General features: G+C 39.9%; 1 protein-coding gene across 1 annotated transcript in view; it reads right to left on the bottom strand.

Annotated features, from left to right (window-relative positions):
- The window catches only part of gbe1a (glucan (1,4-alpha-), branching enzyme 1a), a 235988-nt gene that overhangs the window by 22292 nt on the left and 190823 nt on the right, over nucleotides 1-22873 (bottom strand). The window contains exon 15 of the mRNA XM_017681944.2: nucleotides 6508-6625. Coding sequence (XP_017537433.1) covers nucleotides 6508-6625 — 118 coding nt within the window. The remainder of the gene's footprint in view (nucleotides 1-6507; nucleotides 6626-22873) is intronic.

The following is a 22873-nucleotide window of genomic DNA, read 5'->3' as shown; positions in this document are numbered from 1 at the left end:
CTCTTTTTTCAAGATGAAAACAATGGAAGTCATATCACACGCTGTGTTTCCTGCAGCTTATTAGAATGTCAGAATGACAGCATGTGCCATATAAATATTATTTACAGTGTGTTTATACAGTACATGTAGTTCAGATCTCTTGGTCCTGACCCAAGCTGAAAATAATACATTGTTCCATATTAGTTCTAGTTTGCCAAGCGTTCACCTAACATACTTTACCCCCCTCCACCACCATGTACAATGACCGTGTGGGTCCTGAGTGCCGGTGGACCCTGGCCATTTAAGGGGTTAAATGTATAATATTCTGTTTCTCTACAAACTTGGTAATGAACGGCTGCTGTGTAATGCAGGTTGTTCCTGCTCAGCGTAATGAGTTATTAAAAAAAAACAAAAACAAAAAAAAAACCCACACCTCGAAAATAATAGCAAAAGCAGTACACTTCAACCTATCAGAAATATGAAAAAACAAAACAACAACAAAAAAAAGACCCCGAAACTATAACAACATAAATGGAGCAATTTTGTTTTTAAGTAAATGATGCACAAGCCATTTTTCCCCCAAAATCAGTTTTCATGACAATTCCACTTTGGCTGCTAACAGACCTGCAAACGACAATTTTTGTAATCGCTGGATCTACTGACCATCATTCGATTAATAATCAAATCATAAAGCCTCTGGTCATTTCCTTTCACTTTTCTCCTGTCACAGCACCATCATCATTCAAAGTTTATCAGTTTAACAAGCTTGTTTTATAGTGCAACAACAAGAAGCCATATCACCTCTAACTCTTCCTGTAGTACGATCTATAAAACAAAGCCCCACAAGTTTTACTGCAGTATTCACTTAGATTACTTTACTGTCTTCTTCAAAACCATGATGAATATAAATATCATTCATTCAGATCAACCAGATACTAAAGTAAAGTCCAATGCAGAGAGAGTGGAGCTCAATATAGAGCAGAAACCATCATCCAGATCAGAGGTTCTCAATCTCTAACTCCTGAGGGCCCACTGGCCTGCAAAGCTTTGAATATTCCCTGCCTTGACACAAATAGGCTCAAGTAGGTCAATGCTGTAGATGACTGTTGACATATTGGTTTGAAATTGAAGAAATCATTACTTCTGTATGAGACTTGAAACCTGCCTCTTTGTATTCCTCAGGTGCAATAGCAGAAAAAGAAAATGCTACAAAAAGGAAGAATTAGTTTGGTAAAAATAAAACAAAAGCTGTTTTTTTATTTATATATATATATATATATATAAAATAAACATTTGACCATAAGTTAATTGTGTGAAAAGTTATGACTGCTTTGTTTCACCACTCTTTACAATCTAAATGCAGACCTCCAGTGTCTTGGCAATGGATACAAACTCATTACCTTTTTTTCCCCTCAATTTTTCAAAATAAACCTTTCAAATTTTTTGTGGTATTTTTTGGATTTATTCTAAGCCAAAGTTTTCTTTCAGATGAGTAAAAATAATTTGGGCTATGCCCACTAAAAGAGAGGAAAGTGATACTATTGAAAAAACAACATCTCAACTGAGTGTCTATGCCCAAACTGCACTGTTTCAAGTAAATGGGCTCAAAGGAGCCACCAGGGTCCTGACTACAGGCTGGAGCTTTGGTAAGCAGTGCTGTTAGTACTCCAAAAGGTGACATAGAGGTCATTATTTCTTATTGTTTGTAATTTTCTGTTGAGAGAGCAGTGATGAGCTCAATTTATGTGCCTTCCTTTGTCTTCTCCACCCCTCTTGTCTATTTCATGCTATTCTTAACTGTTCTCCAACTCATCTGCCAATAGCGCCGTAATCCACAGGGCTCTTTTCCTTAGGACACCCCCAGGTCATGTGCAAGCCACTGGAACCCCAGATCTTCATCTTTAGCACAGCCCAGTCGGTTTTGTTGGACAGGTTTTTGTGATACTCTAAGCGGTCAGGGGATGTTGTATATTTTAAAGAGATGGCCACTGTGACCAGCCCTGGCTTTGTTCAAATCTGTGCTTTTACAAGATTCTAAAATGAAAGTCTGAGTTGAGACTGTCTTTGTCTAAACTCCAGATGGATTGGATCTACTAAAAACACCTGACTTCATTCATCTGGGCCTTGAAGTCTTTTTGGCACAATAATTGCTGCCAATTATGCTATCAAGGTAGACGAACTCGTAAGTCTACTCAAGGGCCTGCTGTTCATCAGCAACTTGAGACATAGCTGATGCACTAACACGCATAACTCTGTCCTTGGTTCAAATAAACCTTGTTGATTGTAATTATTTGGAGGATTTCTTTTGAAATTGGATCCATATCCATATTCAGTGGCCTGTAAAAGAAATGTCAAACCACTGAATTCTTCAGAAGCGACAGTTTAATGCATTACCCAGTCAGCAGCGGCAAAGGATAGGACTTCTGTAAGACTCCTCACTTCACTTAAAAGATGCTTTAGAGTGTTAATAATCATGTTACATGCACATAAGCATAGAACTTTCCTAAGAGGCTCGACTCCCTTAGCATAACATGATCTAATGGTTCCTCTTAAGCTCTCCCAGTGAATGTCGTCAAATGGCTTTAAAAATCAGCGAGGTTGATGTAAAGGGATGCATTTCACTCGACATTTTGAATGACGATGCTCAGGGTCACAATATGGTCTAAGCAGCCTCCTCCATTCTGGAGTTATTCATGAGCTTTTCATTAACATCTGTAGCAGTTCTTTACATATCATCATATAGGGGTGCAAAAGTGAAGGGTGATACTTTGCCAGCTGCATTTATCTCATTCCAGTTTCATTCCTTCCTCTCATCTGGGCAGTGGAAAGTAGTTTAGCCAAAAATAGTTTAAACGAACCCCCACCCGAAAAAAGTTGTCAATCAGGCATGGCATGTTTGGTGGCAAAGGTTTGCTTATTTAGTTTTGCCAACAAGCAATGAATGCAACCTTACAGCCACCAAGTTAGCATGGTATAAACCAGGGGTTGGCAATGTACAGCTCAGGAGCCACAAGTGGCTCTTTTACTGCCCTGTTGCAGCTCCCCAGCAGGACTAGGTTTTTAGGTAAAAAATAAAAGAATCCTCCTTTGTAGTAAAATAAAGCCCTCAATTGTTCTAAACACTATGATAACAGTAAATGATCTTAAATGCTGGCATTAAATGTAGGATAGATCTGCTAATTCACCCTTTAAAACTGAAGTTTGCCACATAGACTGCTGCTCACCATAGCAATACAGACAACAGTCTTGCCCAACCAGTAGCTAATGAAAAGGCAAAGAAAGATTTCAGACGAACTGACTTATTTGCATAAAAAAACCCCCAAAAAAAAAACACACACACACACACACTGCAGCTGCTTTCCTGATATGTTTAGTCTACAACGAGAAACTGTCAAACACTAAAAAGTCGTGAGGCTGAAGTCAGATTCTCATTTGCCATATTCCTATTTGAATTTTCCCATTCCACCTTAAATGAATTGGAAGAATTTAGAATTTACAACCATTTGTCACTGTTTGCACATTGAAATTAGACCTCTGCATTTAACCCATCCGTGCAGTGAAACACCTACATACATGCACACTAATGAACACACACTGGGGGCAGTGAGCAGCCCTATCCACGGCACCCAGGGAGCAATTAGGGGTTAGGTACCTTGCTCAAGGGTACTTCAGTCATGGACTATCAAGCCAAGGGGATCAAATCAGCAACCTTCCCATCACAGGGCTGGTTCCCCAACCTCCAACCCACGACTGCCCCAATTGTGCAGCATTGTGGTACCTCAGGCACCATTTAAGGTGGAACAGGAAAATAAGCCATTAGCCATTATGGGCAGATAATCTTGTTCCTTTCCATTAAAATTTTGGCCCTTAACAATACACAAGTGAAGAAATAGTTCAGCTTTTAAAGACATTTGACATAACACTTTCTTTTCATGGTCATAAATTAAAAAAAAAAAAGTTATGCACCCCTTTTTTCAGCTCTCTTGATGTACTCAGGCTTCTAGATCACTAGCACCTTTGTTTGACACGGACTGTTGACAATCAAGCAGTTGCTCTGTCTCTTGGCTGTTGATGTGGTGCTAAGGGCAATGACTGAGTTGCAGTTTGATCAATTTTTGTGTGAAAGGCGTGACATGACCAACCAATGGTGGCATGCGAGAAAGTGGGACCTAAAGTGAAAAGGTCATAGCAGGTCGTACATTAGAGAGAGCAAAAGCTAAAGAGGACCTAAAAAGCGGACATGTCGGGGGGGGGAGGTATGGTCACCCAAATTAAAACATAAAAATTCACTGAATTGTTAGCCTGTGTATTTTCTCCACCTTCATGTGATGACATGCAACAAATACCTGAGCGGAGTTATTTTAGTATTTAAATACTGGCATCCCAAACAGTTAACCAAGTACTCAGGTGCCCATACACATACTTATTGCTTATATAGTTGATGAAACTGTGGGACAAACTTGTAAAAGCCTGTAAAGTCATTGAACTAAAAACAGCCCCACTGGTATTAAATGTTCATACTTCTGTACATTTTCAAGTGTCATAGTGCAAGAAACCTGTCATGATTGGCCCCTCCGATCCTGTACATGTGTTCGTGTTGTGTTTTGATCTTCCATGTGCATTTGTTTTGGTTTCCTAGTTCGGCCCCTTGTTTTGGTGACTCCTCCCCTGATTCTCACCCGTGTTTCCACCTGTGTCTTGTGAACCCTCGTTAGCCCTCTTGTATTTAAGCCCTGTGTTTTCATTAGTCTAGTGCTGGTCTTTGCTTGATGCTTGTGTTGGAAGTACTGTGTAAGCCTGTTTGATTGGTCTTTGTACCATGTTTGGATGTACTGTTCGTCATGTTTGTCCTGCAATCTCTCCGTGTTAGCCATCTGACTTTGGACTGTTACGACCCTGATTTTGGATTTGCCCTTAATAAATCTGGCTCATCTCCGTGCATGCGTCCGCCTCCTCACTCCCTGTTACAAAACCACATAAGCAAGTTCATTTAAGATTGCAAACACTCAACATGCTTTGATGTGTGTGATGATTTAGGCTTGAAGTTGTCAGCAAAAGCCTTAATCCATTTAAATTTAATAGAACTTTTATTATTTCAGGATTGTGTTGGTGGATGGCAGGGAGGCAGACTCAAGTGCAGAGAGGAAAACCTTTGACAAAGAGTCTTTAATTTATTAAGGTAATGGTATGTGAATTTGGTGATTATGTATGTTGGAGTTGAGATGCCCCAGAACCAGACACAATCTTCCGATGTACTGATTGGCGGTTTGAGGAGTTACTGCCGTACCCCTGGAAAGCACAAGCCAAAATGGGTAAAACACCAACAAAAGGGAAATAAGAATACTTTTTGTGTGGTTTGGAGCGGTTTCTTGCTCAAGCCTTCTTTTTGTTTTAAGCAATTTTGGAACACTTTTGCTTTTTCCAGCTCTTTTTGTTTAAATACCCACCTGGGCTAAGTACCATACTGGTCACCCCTCTACAAAGGTGTGACAAAGGGCTGTTCTGTGCCACAGCCTTAAGTAGAGGAGTCCACAGGTGTGCCAGGTTGGGTCTAATCAGCCTGAGGGCTTCTGGGAATTGGAGTTCCCTGAACTTATGGCACCTTACTGTCGTTGCCCTCTGCTGGCAGACGGTGGCACAGGCTGGGTCCTTACAGATTGGTGACATATAGGTACATACATGAACATCAAAATAATAAAAAAATAATAGAACCAGATAAAAACAGGCCGTCATTTTGGGCCGTTTCTTTTAGTTCATTCCTGAAATTTACATACAATGTAAAGGACAACATGCATTTTTAGATTATGTGAAAAACTGAAAAACAAAATGGAGATACATGGTTTTCTTCCTACAACAGCAATATGCATGAAAATGAAATGACACTCAATAGAAGAATAATAAAAAGAATGTTTTTCTTTACCACCAAAGACGTTCAACTTCCTTAACTGCCTTGGATGACATTTTCTGTATTTATATTTCAAAATCTCATCAAAAATAGTGACTAGATAGTTATACGGATGTACTCTTTTAACATGATCACCATTAACGCAGGGAACATTACATTTAGGCTGAAAGGCACAATCCGCGCAATAGTTTTGGTAATGTTAAGCACTCAACAAACTGAAGGGGTCCAAAATGACTCTACACAGAAGATTACAGGGCCCTGACTGTACAGATTTCACTGAAATGTGGTTTGGACTAGAAGAGGCACAGCCCTGGCAAGACCCAATGTTTGTATTGTGTAGTACTCTACATGTTATCTGCTGTGACCTATGTGTTAAAAGAGTCAATTATCCATAAAAACTATTGATAATCTAAGCTTGCATTTCCTGTTACCTGCATTAGGAGTTTAGTTTAATTGTAAAACTGAGGAAGCTAAAATCTGACACAAAACATATTTTGGCTGATTGTTTACATTAAGAGTGAAGGGAAAATTGTGTGATTTCCATTTTTGGGCAAAGCATTACTTGAATTAACTAACAAAAATTTGACTTTGCAGTCGGTGAACGTTACTGAAATGAAACTGACCAGAAATGAATTGGGTCGATTCCTAAAGGCCAAAGGCTCAGAGCAGAACTCGGTGTCTTGCTGGATTCGCCCATGCCCGCCGTACTGTACCTCATCAGAGTTCAGCAGGATCTTGTATCTGTGGGGAATTTTGATTAAGGAACATAGACAGAGAAGAGATCTGCCATGTGATGTACAGCACAAGACTGACAAATCATCCTTATTATTTTTCACTCAAACTCATCAGTACTTCTCATTCATCATTACTTCCCTTTCAAGAGACTTCAAAAGCACAAGTAGCAAACACATAATTATATGTCTAATAACTAACACTATCTTTCATTAGACTTTAATAATGAGGGTATAATTACAATTAGCCAGCAGTCTCAGTCTTTTTCAGACCATTTCAGACAGCTCATCCCTCATCTATGCAGCAGCTCTGAAACAGATGAGCCATCTGATAGTTATGAATGAGGGTTGGTTTCAGCTCGCAATCGCACACATGCGGTGCTGTGGAGCAGAACATCTGTACTGGCACCCTGGGATATGACACTGTATGCCAAAACACTGCAAAACCAACAACTAACCACATTTTTAATCTACTGAAGCAAATTTAAGGGTCCTTTTGTCACTTCTAAGACAGCCAGGGCTACAGACTGTGTATGCTCTGTCAAGCAGAACTAAGCAGGGTTAAAAGCAGAAGAAGCTGTTGGATTTACAGCAAAAATAGAGGGTTGTTTGAGTGTGGAGACACATTTTATCCCTTCCTGCCCCATTGGGCTGACGGGGCAACCCAACACCCCGCACTATCTGGAGTAATCATTAGCTATAAAATCATTTACCCCTTGTTGGGGCAACATTACAATGCATTACTATATGCATACATGCCGCTAGGCTAGTGTCAGACGCACTATACACAAGCATAGGCACACCTAGGCTAGTGATGGCATAACAGTGCTAGCGCAATGAATCTGATATAAAACCATAAACAGCACAGCACTACACTGTAAACACAGTTGTGCACTAAAAGATAGGCTCATGAACATGAATGGCACAATAAGGCGGAAGAAAGATAGATCGCATCTTGTACTGAACAGTGCTTAAAAGGGAAATTTGGCAAAAACATATTGCAGTGTGTTCAAGAAATGTTTTTGAAAATGTTATTTTAAGTAATTGGTTCTTTATTATTTATGTACTGGTTATTCTGATGACTCTTAATGTGAAAGTACTGCTAGTTTTCCCCAGGGGATGTGTGGTTGAACACCAAGAACGGAAAGTCAAGAGCTGAGGGCAGTGAGAATGAGACGTAGCTTAGGCTTAGAGCAACCTGTTAGAGAAACTGATGTATGGCATAGCTGTGGCCAACAACAGCTGGTTAATAAAGCACCAAGACTTACATAAAAGCTGTGTCTCTCAGCCAAAACATGTTTGATGTTAGTTAGTTTTTCACTTAAGATACAAGGCTAATGTAGTTAACAAGTACTGTAAACCTGCAGCCACCAGTTCGCATCATAACATACTTGGGTGTTATAAGGTTGGCATATTGCAAATTTAGTTTGGTGCAAATGCATTTTTTGGTAAGAAAAGCTTGGTTTTTAAAATCAGCACGGCCTTGTTCATCATGGAGACTGACATTTCAATTGACATCACTTGCTTCCAGTTTTTGACTCATCTGATTGTGCTCTGCCATGCTTTGTTGTTGTTTGCAGTCAGACTAGCTTTGTAAGCCTTGTAGCCATATTATTTTTGTAGATTTTATTGCCTTTTATTGTATCCATACTAGCTTGTAACCTTGCCTTCTACTAGGATAAGATTTGGCCTGTTGCTACAAGCCCAATTCCAAAAAAGTTGGGACAGTAGGTAAAATGCAAATAAAATGGAAAGCAGTGATTTGGTGAAGGTTTTTAATTGAAATCAGCACAAAGAAGATTTTTTAAATATTATCCCTTATAGAGTTTTATTGATTTGTGTAAATCTACACTAATTCCAAATTTTGATGCCACGCAATACATTAACATAAAAATTTGGGACATGGCCGATTTAACACTGGGAAGTTTGTGGAATGATCAAAAATACCTGTTTTGGAACTTTACATGGGTATACAGGAGCATTAATGAAAGGCACATTCACCAGTCTGCAAAAACTTGCTTGACTGAACAGTTCAACAGTTTAGAAATAATGTTTTTCAACACTCAACTGAACTTAATTTAGAGATTTCACCATCTGCAATTCATTACATTACTTGAAGATTCAGGGAAGCCAGAGGAATCTCTGACCTTAACAGCTTATATGAAAAAACTGATGGATTCACTTGCATAAAAAGATGTAGTAAGTAATTCATAAATAAGTTATTGGAGTACTAAGTTACATGAACCTTATATTTACTACTAAAATGTCAAGGTGAAATATGTGGAATGATGTTTAGATCCAATGGAAAACTGAGAAACTAAGCCAGAAAGCTTGCATTTTGCATTTACTTGGCACAATGCAAATAAATGAGTATCACTAGTGGCATAATGGAAACACACTGGGCATTAAATCCTGGTCTTTAGCGGGTTTTCCACTAAAAGCTGCTAATTGCTGCCTGCTGCTCTTCGAAAAGCGGCTCCTCCAGTGGGCGCTGGCTATGAGAGGCAGTAGCACACTGATTCATAAAAAGAGGATTTCTCTGCTCTCCAATCTACCCCGTAATCCACAGATTCCTCTCCCCATCCGCACTTCCTATTGCTGCACTCCCCAGCCTGCTTAGCAGTACACAAGAGAGAAGAGAATCAAACAGCATGTGCATTTTTGTGAGATTATAACCACTGACTGCCATGATAGTTTTATAATCAGGCAATAACAATGGCATGGCTCACTGTAAAATTGGGGATTTGGCAGGTATTCCGACTAAAACTAGTAAACAGAAGACAGGCAGCTCTACCAGCTGCAGTTCCACATGCTGCGTTGCTTTGCACAGAACTTTTCTATCTTTAGGCACAGAAATCTCAAACAGATATCCTTATGCAGTTTCTCACACTGTAGATTTAAGACTTTTTGGTTCATTATAAAAATTCTATAAACAGAAATGTCATTTAAAAGGTTTATATCAGTGTGAAAATGCACCGGAAAAAGGCATTTTAGGATAAAATCTAGGCTCCTTCCAGTAAAACCTGGCCATTTCCACAAGAACTGAATTGACATGAATAGGGTTCTTTTATCACTGATAAATTGGGGATTTGGCAGATATTTGGGCTAAAACCAGTGAAGAGAATGCAGATTGTGAAAGAGTTAACTCGGTATACTTTGCACAGAATTGCAGCATCTTCAGGAAAAAAGAAGTCTCCTTGCAGGCATTTCACTTTCTTCTTCACTCTGCATGTTGTCTTGCATCTACATCCCTGCGCTCTAGTGGTTTTCCCCTCTCTCTCTGGTTGTCTGGCAGGGGTCCTGATCCGCTTTCTGAGCCCCCATACGGCTCTGCCTCACTGAACACCTTTCTTACACACACACACACACACAGACACGCTCAGACAGGTTTCTGCAACTCATAAGGCCCAAAAACCATCAAGTGCAAAACAACACAACAGCGGCCTCACTCACACAAGCATACCCGGTCCCGTGACAGCAGATCTCTCGCACGGCAGAACCACCACACTGGAAATACATACAACCTTTGGGTCATTGGCCTAAACTCCTCAAACTATTTACATCTCTCCCTCCACTGCACCTTAGAGCAAACCCACAGAGCCTGAACGACTTGCTTTGCCAGCTCCACTTGGCTTTAACTCCTTTCTCTTCCTTCTTTCAGTAGACATACTGGCTTGGCCCTGCAGAGCCGGGGGAGCGCAAACAGACAGATATGACAGGCAGCACATGAGGGAGTGTTCAAGTGCACAGTTTAATTATGCAAAGTTCCAAAAGGCTGTAGCATCTGCCCACTCATGGATTTCACGAGTGATTATAAAGAGGAACACGTTTAATTAGTAGCCTTTATATATTTTTTTAAAATGCTAGTCAAGTGAGAATACACTAGCAGTGTACTTGCAGTGTACTTTCATACTTCGGATTTCCAGAGGCCAGGATTAAGATCAATTTTTTGTGTGTATAAAATGGCTTTACTTGGCTCCTTTTCAGTATTTGCTATGTACATGAAAGGTCACACTGTTAGGAAAGACTGCATGTATTTTATATTTGATATTTTTAATGAAATCAAGATTTGCTGTGAAATTTTGACACAGTTTACTTCAGCTCTACATGTCAGTACTAAAACAAAGTTGTAAGTACCAATTTCAGAGAAAAAATGACAACAATACAGCAACCATAACACAAGCCATGTAAGAAGGTTTTTACATTTCTTTTTGGCTTTGGAAATAAGATCAGGGTCTCAAAGCTCCCTCAGGCCATTTTGACAATACCTGGAGCTATAAATTCATATTATATATTCTATACACCACTGCACTGATAAAGAACTGAAAAGTTTACAGCAACATTTGTTAAGCACTAAGGGCTGTGAAAACAAGGTGTGGCTTGTGATCAGTCGCTTTGACAACACTTCCCATATTCTCTCATATATTTTCTCATTAGGTTGAGTATACCTAGCCTAACTGTGGCTAGGTGCCTTTTTGCTAATACAGTTATAAAAATGTTCTGCTTCATGTTCATCTAATATGAGTCTTCCTAGGTATGAAGAGCAGCTTTGCCTAAATAATTATTTGACCAGGCTAGGCCCTCTCCTGTCTCCCACTGTTTCTAGTTTTCCTGGTTTCCCTTTTGACACCTACATTGAATTTTTTCTGTTCTTTTTGATGATGGATATTCCTTTTGTGCATCTGACTGGAGCCCCACATCATCATCAGAACAAAACAAATAGGTATATATGCATATATGAATCAGTCTTACAAACAAGCTGCAGGTGAGTGTGAAAATAAGAGGGTGGGGCCAGGGTGAAGCTGGAGCCAGAGCAAGCCAATCCCAGAAAAGACTTCACAAGCTTCATGACATCAAGGCAACTCGGTTGTCAATTTCTTGCATTTACAGAAGTTGGAGAGATGTGCCTATGATCTGTATCCTTTTGTAATCTGATCATAATTTTATTCAGAGTTTTTTATACATCAAGCTTGATCTTTGGTCCAGCTCCTTCCACTCATACTCTAGGTCTCCAATCCCCAGTGTGTGCCTGAAATTACATAATCTCTATCCCTTCACCCACCTCAGCCTTCTGCTCTATACATAATGTATGAAGAGTGAAAAGTTTCTACATTAAGTTCAACCATCCCAGGTGCAGAGTTCTCTAGTCTGTACAAGAACTTGCCTTCAAGGCTGCTGCCTCAAACCTCAAACTTGCCTAAAACAGTTTAACCGGGGAACACCACGGAGCACTAGTTAAACACACAGATAGAACTTCATAGCATTTTTCTATTTTGAAAGTAAAACTTTCTGGGATTACTTCCTTTACTTTAACTTTGCAAAATGCAATATTGCATCAGAGAAAGGTGGTAAGAGAAACAGAATGAGATGGAGAAATACAGAAACAGCCGAAGGGCAACAAAACATAGGCTGGAGCACAAATAATGCACCTGCGTGTAATCATAGTGAGTCTGTGGATGTGCAGAAGTGGTAGTCCCTGCTCTTTATGAGCAGATGAGAGTAGAGATGCGCTGATGTGGAATTTCTGGGTCATTGACGATAACTGATCATTTACAATTTGCAGTTAATACCCACACTAACAACTAATAGTTTTACTGTACTAGGGCCCTGCACTAGTTTGAGGAACAAAAAAAAGAAACATGAACCAATAGAATTTTGCTAGGAACAAAAATGCAATGAAGAATAAAGTCATGATTCACTGTTCTGGAACAAAAATGTTCATTTGAAAACTCGGTTAGTAACATATTTTTGTTCTATGTATCCCACAGTCTAATTATTTTTATCTTACCTCCAAAATGTTTTGCGCCAACTTCACATCTCATGTGACGGCATGCAGTGTATCATTTTTAGAAACATTTATTTCATGATTATGGTATTTTTGCTTAGGCTACAGATTCATGACCAGACCAGTGGTATGCAAAAGTTTAAGCACCTCTGTTCTGTTGATTTTCTAAGTGAAAATATGTTAAAACATCCTCTACAGAGAGCTGCACAATTATGGTTTATTTCCATCATTTTCTTTCTGGTTAATTTCACAAATTGGGAAAAATGGCCTGTGCAAAAGTGGCATATTCTCTTTTTTTCCCCAATATTTTAAATTCAGCAGATAAATAGAAAGAATGCACTCCAATTAGCAGAAAAATGCCATATTTGAGTTTGTTCCCTGTAGAGGATGTGTTAACTATATTATGTATTAACCTAATCCTACTTAATCTTATTATAATAGGCTGGCATACAGCCTATGAAGGAAAGGCATCAGCTGAGCTTAATTTTTCATAACTGGCTTAGGAATGTTAAGGTTTGAATGCAACAACTGAAATGTTAAAATATAAAGTCCGTGTGGAGTGAACACATTTTAAAGCACATTTACACTATGACGGCTATGTGCAGTGTAGGGAGAATAAGATAGATTTTAAAAGATGCTAGCCACTAATACTAGTTGCATCATATTCTTCAGGCCGGGGGTATTTAACTCTGGGCCTGGAGCGCCAGTCTCCAGCACCGTTTGGTAATACCCCTATTCAAAGACACCTAATAAACTTAACAATTAACAGAAGGTGAGTCAGGTGTACTTAAGCAAGAAAATCACCAAACTGTTTCTGGAGACCAGCCACTTCAGGGCCAGAGTTGTAGACCCCTGCTTTAGGCTATACAGATCACTGAAATAGCTTCCATAAGAGTAATTAAATTATGAGTTTAAAATACTTTGGTGCACTAAGCAACTTTGCAAATAAATTTCTAAAGAACTAGAAGACACACGTACATGATCAAGTAAGGACATTAAACCACGTAAAGTATGAACTCAGGTGGCAAGACTTCATATTTACAAATTTTGTTTGAGTTTCAAATGAGACAATGCACTATGTTGAGAAAATCTAATGTTATCCTTTTTGTATACTAAAATAAATATAGTAACTATCCATCCATCCATCCATTTTCTAAGCCGCTTCTCCGTCAGGGTCGCGGGGGGATGCTGGAGCCTATCCCAGCAGTCTTCGGGCGGAAGGCAGGATACATATAGTAACTAATACTAATTAAATGATTCAATTTGCCTGCAAATAAAATACCAATATATGTTGCACCTCTTAGGCCTAAGAGTGCTGTTCAGGTCACTGTGGAGCACAGCTCCATCTCTGCATGTCCCTCCGGCCATTGATCAGCCCCAAGCTGGGCTGTCCTGCCTCAGAAAGCCTGACTGTGATAAGCTATCAGAGACCCTCATCACCCGGCTACGTTCCCATTGAGCGCCCCCATCGGCTGAAAGCCCCTGCTGGAGCTGTGCGGCCCTGAGGCCCAGAGGGGTCGATAATCTCACAGGGAGGAGAAATGATTGATCCTTTTCCAAACTCCCAACAACCCCCCTCCTTCAATCCACCACTCTTGATGGATTAGCAAACTGATACTATGTGCCGGTGATCTATAGCTGTAGCTAAGCCCACGTTCAGCTCAAATACAGGAAGAAGAGAGGAGTTAATGGCACGGAGATATGAAAGAGATCCAGCTCAAGAGAGATCCCATTTGTTCTGAGGCCTGCATGCGTGGATGTGAGTTCTGTTGGGCTAGAAGAAATTCACTGTGGCATTACTGTATTATGGATGGGAGATAATGAGGGGATAGAGGACACACACACACACACGTACATAGACACACACTCTGTGAAGCACATTTCAAAGACAGATCAGCACTGGCAGGTCTGGCTTTCACAGTGATATCCTATTGGGGTTTCACATACTCTATATTCTTCTATAGTGGAGCGGACAGAAGCAAAAGGGTGGTTAAGAAAAATTTGGTGGTTAGCTTAATGCAAATTTAAAAGCCGACCTATCCAAAAGTTACACCGATTGAATGAGTGGCATTTTACGTTTTTCCATTTGAGTTATCGCCCCAGGGTGAAAAAAAGAAAGGGAAATGGCATTTTAAAAAGGAAAAAATCACTGATAAAAGAGCTCATACTGGCTAGTAGTTGAAGGCAGTGTTTTAATGATCAGCCTAGATTGCCATAAAACAAAAAAAGATTTGCTACTTAAGAAGGACAACAGGAGGCCCTATTATTATTCCTCTACCTGGCAGTCTGAATGACACACAGACTAGCCTAGCCTTCATCTTCAAAGCCAGAGGGTCCACTGCGCAGGCGGCTGGCCGCCTCCTGATGGGTGGGGCACAGAAAGGGCAGCGGCAGGAGCTGGAGGAAGAGCCGGTGGTTCTGGCTGAAGGGTGTCTTTGTTCCCTGCTAAGCCAACTCTCCGGCTGGGTCATGATTAACAGAGACCCTGATGAGAAGCCTGCAGCTGGGCCAGCTCATCTCCGGCTGCACTCCACAGCCCTGGGGCCCTCTGAAGCAAGGGGGTAAAGGGGGGGCAATGAGGCCCCGTTTTTTGCCCACTTCTGCTAAATGGCCCATTAGAAACAAGCTTCAAACCACCCACTCAGCACATGTAGGCCCGAGTTGTCCAGAGGCTGTTTATAGTTGGAAAACAAACCATATAGTTATTCACAGTATCAAAAAGGCCAAAAGGCTACAACAATTTGGTGCTTATGTTTAACTCATAATGAGCATTTCTTCATTGTTGAAAACAGCACTGGAATAACTAATTAACTGACCACTTAACAATCTATCCTTTAGCCCGTTAAATCTAAAGGGCCTGTACGTGGGCTTATAACTTACAAATTAGTTTCATAATAGCTGGTGAATAATTCATAGTAGTTACTGAAAAGTCTTAAGAATAATAACTGAATATTAAGCCTAAGACTCAAGGGGTTAAAAATGATCAGAATATTTCATTTTCATATATGAGAGTTCTAAAATCTCAGGCTTATTATTCAGTAACTTGCAGGGACTTCAGTGCAAACTGGCTGAGCAATTCTTAGGTTATAGAAGTGTGTAATAAAACTTTGGGCCTGCTGGTGGGTCCAAGCCACTTAAAGGGTTAATCCAAAATTACTTAAAGATATATTGCTCATAATATTGGATGGATGCCAATGACCAGTTAATATGAAAAGTGTGGTCAAACTTAGGAATACTCAATAGAACTATATATATTTTTTTCTGCCCATTTTTCTTTTCTTTCCCACCATTAGGGCCAGTTATGTTTGTGCAGGTTTGAGTGTCAAAACAGTCCTAAGTCATTTTTACATGACCATTTTTAAAATTCTTTATCTCTTAGACTTAAAACTGACTGTTTTTGTTGCTGTGTGTTTAAGTTTAACTCAATCCAGGAGCAGTTCTGCCTGGGACACTCTGTTTATCTTTGGAAACTCTTTATGAATGGGTGTAGCTAAACTGCTGTAGACTGAACAGGTGGGTATATGTAAATGTGTTGGTTTTCATGTCATCACACAAACAGTGAATTCATAACTGCCTGTTTTTGCAGCTTAATTTCCATATGGTTGAATGGTTTGTTGAATGTAGAGCCAGGCCACTGGTCAGAGAACTAGATTGTGAGTCAACAGGTCATAAATGATTAGCTATTGGGTCTCAGAGCAAAACACTTAATCTTGAGCTGCTTTAAGGGGATTGTTCCTATAGTGAAGATTAATTAGGGCAAATGTGTTCAATGTGTTTGAATAACAAAATGTTGCTTTTTAACAGGGTCTCTTGGCATCTATATTGAGATTTAAAAGCTCTCTTTCAGAGTCAAAATTAGGCCAAGCGTACTTCAGATCTGAAAAGTACTAAAAGTAGTCTTAAAAGACTGTTAACAAGCTTACAGTCCCATCCTCGAAAACAAGCGCACTGTTCAAGGGAAATGCTGTGAGCCTGCAGCTGAGCAAAGACCTAATGTTGAGATCCATGTAGCATCATAAGTTTACACTTTCCACATTTCCTAGGTGTAAATATGACAATTAACCTTTAAGGGTTATATAATTCTATAATTGTATAAGCTTCCTGGTTTAAGCTTATTGGAATAAGTGGAGAAATTCTGTCAAAAGTTTGGATTCTATAGTTTCAATTGAGAATAAAAAGTGCTCTTACATAGAAGATGAGATATTTTAGATGTGAAGTTCATTATAAGGTACAGATGTGGGTCTTGTCTATAAAATATCTTTTATATTGTCGCCCCATTTTTGGTATCCCTCAACATCAAAACATGGAGTAATAAGAGAAATGCAGACTCAAAATGAATGATACGTAATGCGCATTATACACTGATCAGGCATAACACTATGACCACCTCCTTGCTTCTATGTTTATTGTCCATTTTATCAGCTCCACTTACTATATAGGTGCACTTTGTAGTTCTACAGTTACAGACTGTAGTCCATCTGTTTCTCTTATATACTCTGCATACTGTTAGCGCCTTTTTGCCCTGTTCTTCAGAGATAAGGACCCCCATGGACCCTCACAGAGCAGATACTATTTGGGTGGTTGATCATGATGTAAAGTCAGAGATGATAGCTCATCTGCTGCTGCACAGTTTGTGTTGGTCATCCTCTAGTCCTTCATCAGTGGTCACAGGACACTGCTGGCTAGATATTTTTGGTTGGTGGACTATTCTCAGTCCAGCAGCCACACAGAGGTGTTTAAAAACTCCAGCAGCACTGCTTTGTCTGACCCACTCAGACCAGAGCAACACACACTAACGCACCACCAGCACATCAATGTTACTGCAGTGTTTAGAATGATCCACCACCCAAATGTACCCACTCTGTGAGGCTCCATGTGGGTCCTGACCACTGAAGAACAGGGTAAAAGGGGGCTAACAAAGAAACGGGGCTATACAGAGAAACAGATGGACTACAGTCTGTAATTGTAGAACTAACAAAGCGCACCTATATAGTAAGTGGAGCTGATAAAATAGACAATGACGGTAAAACAATGGGGTAGCCATAATGTTATGCCTGATCAGTGGATGTCTAAAAGTGTCCAGACACCAACTGGTGAAAGCCAGACAAGACAAAATGAGTGTCTGCTAGGATTCACCAAAAAATTTGAAAGGGTGCAGAAATTGTCTCACGCTCTGACTGGATAGAAACTCTAACTCGACAGTGGTTCTACATTCTGGAGCGTTATGGACACAAAGTGTGACTGTGTTTACTTTGACACTTGGACGCTGGCACAAGACTATGAAAGCCCATAGTACTGTGATATCTGTTGACACTTGTTGTCTGAACTATAAACAGGCCTTCACTATAAGGCACACCCACTGCTGGCCAAGGCATTCAATTGTGCCCTAACAGTTTGCATAATCTCCATAGATTAGAGTCGGCTTGAGAAGTATAAAGCCACTAGCATTGGAATGTGGAGTAGTGGAACTGTGTTCTCTGGAGTGAATGAGCATCATGCAATATCTTTAGGTTATGATCAAGAATGTATCATCCACCATCAGTACCTCAGTAATGCCCTGTTCACACCTGGCATAACATGCATCTTGGTCGATCTGATCGTAATGGGACAGCTCTAAGGATAAGTGTGAATGGATGCCAGAGTGACACTGATCACTCAAAACACTTTCAGAGGTGTTCAGGGATGCAAACAACCACATAACATATGCAAGGCGAACCTTAAAAGATCCTGACGTGTCCCTGACAGCAACAAAGGACTGTTCAATAAATCCCCTCAATACAGCAGAGATGTAAACAGCTGCGTCGCGTCTTTCCTCATCTTCTCTTCCCTTTGTTTACATGCATGAGCAATCCATGCAAACCAAGCCTACATGTTCACGCACAGAACATTTTGTCTGAGAACAAACAAATCAAGAATCTATGTAGTAAATGTGTATGATATCCTTCCTTCAGTCATGAAATAAACTCACTGGAGAGGCATTTGAGACACATGGAAGTGGCAAATGTAAAGAGCTATGCATCTCGCTATCTACTTGTGTTTCCGATCAACTGGAGATATGTTAATAACAGGTACAAATGATGCTCTTCTGGCTATTGTGGATAAGAATATCTGATGAAGCTGACAGGTTTAATGCTGACTGATGGAGAAGACAAAATAAGGTATGTAACCTGCAAGATCTAAGATTCAATATTAATATAGAAGTGAGTTCAGCTATTGCGAGCAACATGTCACTGCTGCCCTTTTTATTTATGTTTCAACTGCATTTTAATGCTTTTAAAGGTTTTTATGACCTAACTAATAAACTTATGTTAAACCATTCATAAATCCTTTATAAAGGTAGTGTTATTCTAAAGTGGCACCTAATTACATGTAATAAAAAAGCAAAACAAAATAATTCTCAACCCCTAAAATGCACAAAAACATAGTACTCACTTTTCGTCAAACACAAAAAAAAACAATAACACTAACAGTGAAGCGTAGGCTGAGGCTTCCTGTCTAGAGCTGTGAAGATCAGTGCTGAGCTAGAGGTGCACTGCCTGCTTCCTAAGCACATGAAAGCAGAGTTCAACTGGAGACAAAGAGAGAGAAAGAGAGAGAGAGAGATTAGAGGGGAAACTAGGTGAAGAAAACAACGAAAGAAATGCTCCAAAAGAAAGCCCCACTACAGCAACAATATCGACCCAGCTCCCTCTCTCCAAAAGCTGTAGAACTATGAAAAAGCCCCTGAAGACCCTTCATCCTCCCCTAGAAACACTCTTATTTTTTGGGGTGGGGGGGGTCAGTAAGATATGTCCCTTCTGACGATGTGCTCCATGGTCTATTTGGAGCTGTGGACTGCTTCAATACATACAACTGCATTATTGATCTAAAGCCCAGGTTTTCTGATCCCCCTGCAGCTGTCCACTCCTTTCCATTCGCCCTTCCAGCAGCCCAGCAATGAGAGAACTATGAAGAAGAGAATGGAACAAATGAGGAAAACCTGAAGCAATGGCCAGGGAAAGCAAGCTTTTTCATCCATTTACCAAAACTTTTACATTAACATTGCAATTGGAGCCCAAAAAACTCTAGTTCTAACAAAAAGGCACACGACTATTCACATCAGGGTTTGCTTAGCCTCAGACACCACATCTCACATATTTGTCTGGCTCAGGATGTGTTCAAATGTCTTGCTGAGGTTTCTTACTTTATTCTTCTTCTTTATTTATTGCCTTAGTTTTTTTTTTCAATCAGGTCCACAGGAGTAACTCATTTTGACTACTACAAGGTCCACTAACACAAGGACAGCATGAGAACAACACATTTTGTAGTTCTGATGTTGTTCAAAGGCCTTGATTGATATATTTGCTAAAGTGTAATTTAAACTTAAAATAGAACTGCTGATGTTTTATTTGTTTTGTTTATTTATGACCTGATGACGGCGATCACTGTTGCTCCATCATGAGCTCACTCAGGTACTATCACTCAGATTCAGGAATGTTATTCTGTCTCCCATTGATGGTGGTCATGTTTGTACCAAACTTCATTTCTATGGAATTTGTGTGGAATTCAGACTTGACGGTGTGGGTTGGGATGGGTCAGATAAAATTTTGTTGAGCTCTATTCATGTTTGGACCAGACCTATAGGCTTGATTAAAGCTCTAACTGACATCATCTGAACAGCTGTACAGAATTCTATGTTGTTTGCTTTTCAAGCTTAAGTTCTTGCTCATGACATCCACTTCACTAATTTTCTGTTGGGCATCGTCTAGAGATGATGCCTCCATTGATCTGGGAAGGCTGTCCATGAGCTTTTGGAATGTGTCTGTGGGAAAATGTGACCATTCAGTCAAAAGAGCATTTGTGAAGTCAGTGAAGTTCATTTGGGTTGAGACCAGAGCTCTCTGTGGGCCACTGGAGTTTCTACACACCAAACTCATAAAACCATGTCTTTATGGATCATACCTTGTGCACAGGTGCACAGTCATCCCATCCTAGAAAAGAAAAGTGCCTTCCCAAATTGCAGCCACAAAATTGGAAGCATATAGTTGTCTAAAATGTAATTGTATTCTGTACCATTAACAGTATCCTTCACTGGAACTAAAGGGCTGAGCCTAATCCCTGAAAAACAGGCCCAGCCCATTATTCCTCCTCCACCAATCTTTACTGTTGGTACTGTGCATTGCAGTAGGAAGTCATGAAACATGATTTATCACTCTAGTAAACACATTTCCACTGCTCAGAGTCCAATGGTGGTGTGCTTTACAGTAGCACTTACAGTTGACCACATCAGATCTAGAAAGGCAGAAATTTCACTGACTTGTGACAAATGCTGCATCTTATGACGGTACCATGTTTAAAGTCGCAGAGCTATTCAGTATGACCCATTCTACTGCCAGCGCTTTCTTATGGAGATTGCGTGGCTGTGTGCTTGATTTTACACATCTGTTGACTGAAACACATAAACTCCATAATTAAGAGGGGTATCCACATGCCATATAGTGCATATAGGCCATATAGTGTAAGTGACTGCCAGCTGCTAGCTATGTCTGTGATCATATGCAAGACACTACAGATAATCCAAAAAGACAAACCTCCATCAATGTAAGCAATTTTTTCCGTTGTGTTTACTATTATCCTATTCACAGTCATGCTTGGGGATCTGGCTATATTCTTTAAACCCCATTTGGTTAATACAGCTTTGAAAACTAGTTAATTTGGTGAGACATCATTGGTGATAGCCAATATTTATATGACAGGATGGATAATTAGCAGACGATAAAGGTCACAAAGTAAACTTTGGCTGTGACACCCAGGGTTAAAACCCCTAAAAATAGGAAACACGCTTTGGGCCAGGCATATGTACATATGCAGGCACAGTGGGAAATGTGCCTAGAAATTACTGCCATATATGCTTACAACACATCTGAAATGAATGATTTATTTAATAAGGCTGTAGATAGTTATACAAACCGCACATAGCAACAGCTCCTAACCACATACTCATGAAGTGCAGGGTTAAAAGGCCACCAACATGCTTGAGTCAAAACAGAAAATGAAAGTTCAGTGAATAATACAAAAAGTGCAAAATACAGAATTTTTGAAACAGTAACAGAGATAACACGAATGCATATTGTAGCCACAATAAAGGGAACTTTTGCATTGCGTCTTCTCATGTGTATATATATATATATATATATATATATATATATATATATATATATATATATATATATATATATATATACATCCAGCCCTGAGAGTTGCAACAGTGTTATTCTATTAAATATGTTAAATGTTCTTTCAGCAGGTCTTTTTAGCCATTATGACTACTATAACTGTTTAAGAAAGGCTGCCAAAAAACATTTTTGAGACAGTACGTTAAAATAGAAATGAAAATAGAAAAATAGAAAACTGCTATTACTGCTAAATAGCTGGAGAGGAGACAATTCCATGGAAAAGAGGCTGCTGCTATTTGTCCAAACTTTAAATTGAGTGAAATATGTAATGAGCTTCAAAGATCTTCGCCCATTTCTTGCAAGATCTTCACACATTTTGCCCTAACCTTCCTCGTATTCATGTGCATGAGGGAAAGAAATGCATTTTACATTATTCCATTCACATAAACTATAAATTGGCACTTCATGCGCCATTAGAACAATGTGTCCGATTAGCGCCTGAAACTGCTGCAAACAGCTTAGTGCACTGGGCCTTCTGACTTTTAATAGCCACTAAGTGACAAGACCTCAGCTTCACGTCTTATCTGGAAGATGAGAATGTTTTGTAGCACAATGTTCACATCACTGCCCATTACTGCCTGATGTCCTCACCGCAGGGTGAGCTGGCCTCAGCAATGCCTGCCACAGCAGAAACCTCAACTTTCCCTGGAGACTCTCATCTAGTACAAGCAAAACCCATTACAATGTACCAAACACAGCATAAAGAAAATAAAAGTGATGTTTAAGAAAAATGGAAATTGCCTCTAAATACTGGATTCCTTAAAACAGTCACTTTAAAAGTCTTAAATACCAGACGTTTTGACATCCCTTTCTCTCTCTCTCTCTCTCCCTCTCTCTCTCTCTCTCTCTCTTATATATAGCTAAGCTAACTCTCTCAACGACCAAAGAAGTTGAATCCATGTGTTCTGCGTCATATCCAAAAAATAGATGATGCCAGCATTGCTGCAGAGGCTGAAGAAGTAGGAGGTCAGCCTGTCACTGCTCAGACCATATGCTGCACAATGTATCGACTGTCTGCATGGCCATCATCCCAGAAGGAAGCCTCTTCTGGAGCTGATGCACAAGAAAGCCTGGCAAGGTTTGCTGAAGACAAGCAGTCCAAGAAGATGGACAATGTCCTGTGGTCTGACGAGACCAAGATAAACTTGTTTGGATCAGATGGTGTCCAGGTGTACCAAGACAACTGTCTCTTGCCTACAGTCAAGCATGGTGGTGGTAGCACCATGGTCTGGGGCTGCATGAGTGCAGCATATATATA

Source organism: Pygocentrus nattereri, chromosome 18 (assembly GCF_015220715.1).
Source record: "Pygocentrus nattereri isolate fPygNat1 chromosome 18, fPygNat1.pri, whole genome shotgun sequence".
Taxonomy (NCBI): Eukaryota; Metazoa; Chordata; class Actinopteri; order Characiformes; family Serrasalmidae; genus Pygocentrus; species Pygocentrus nattereri.
Note: the sequence above shows the minus strand (reverse complement) of the source record. Positions and strands in the feature narration are given on the sequence as shown.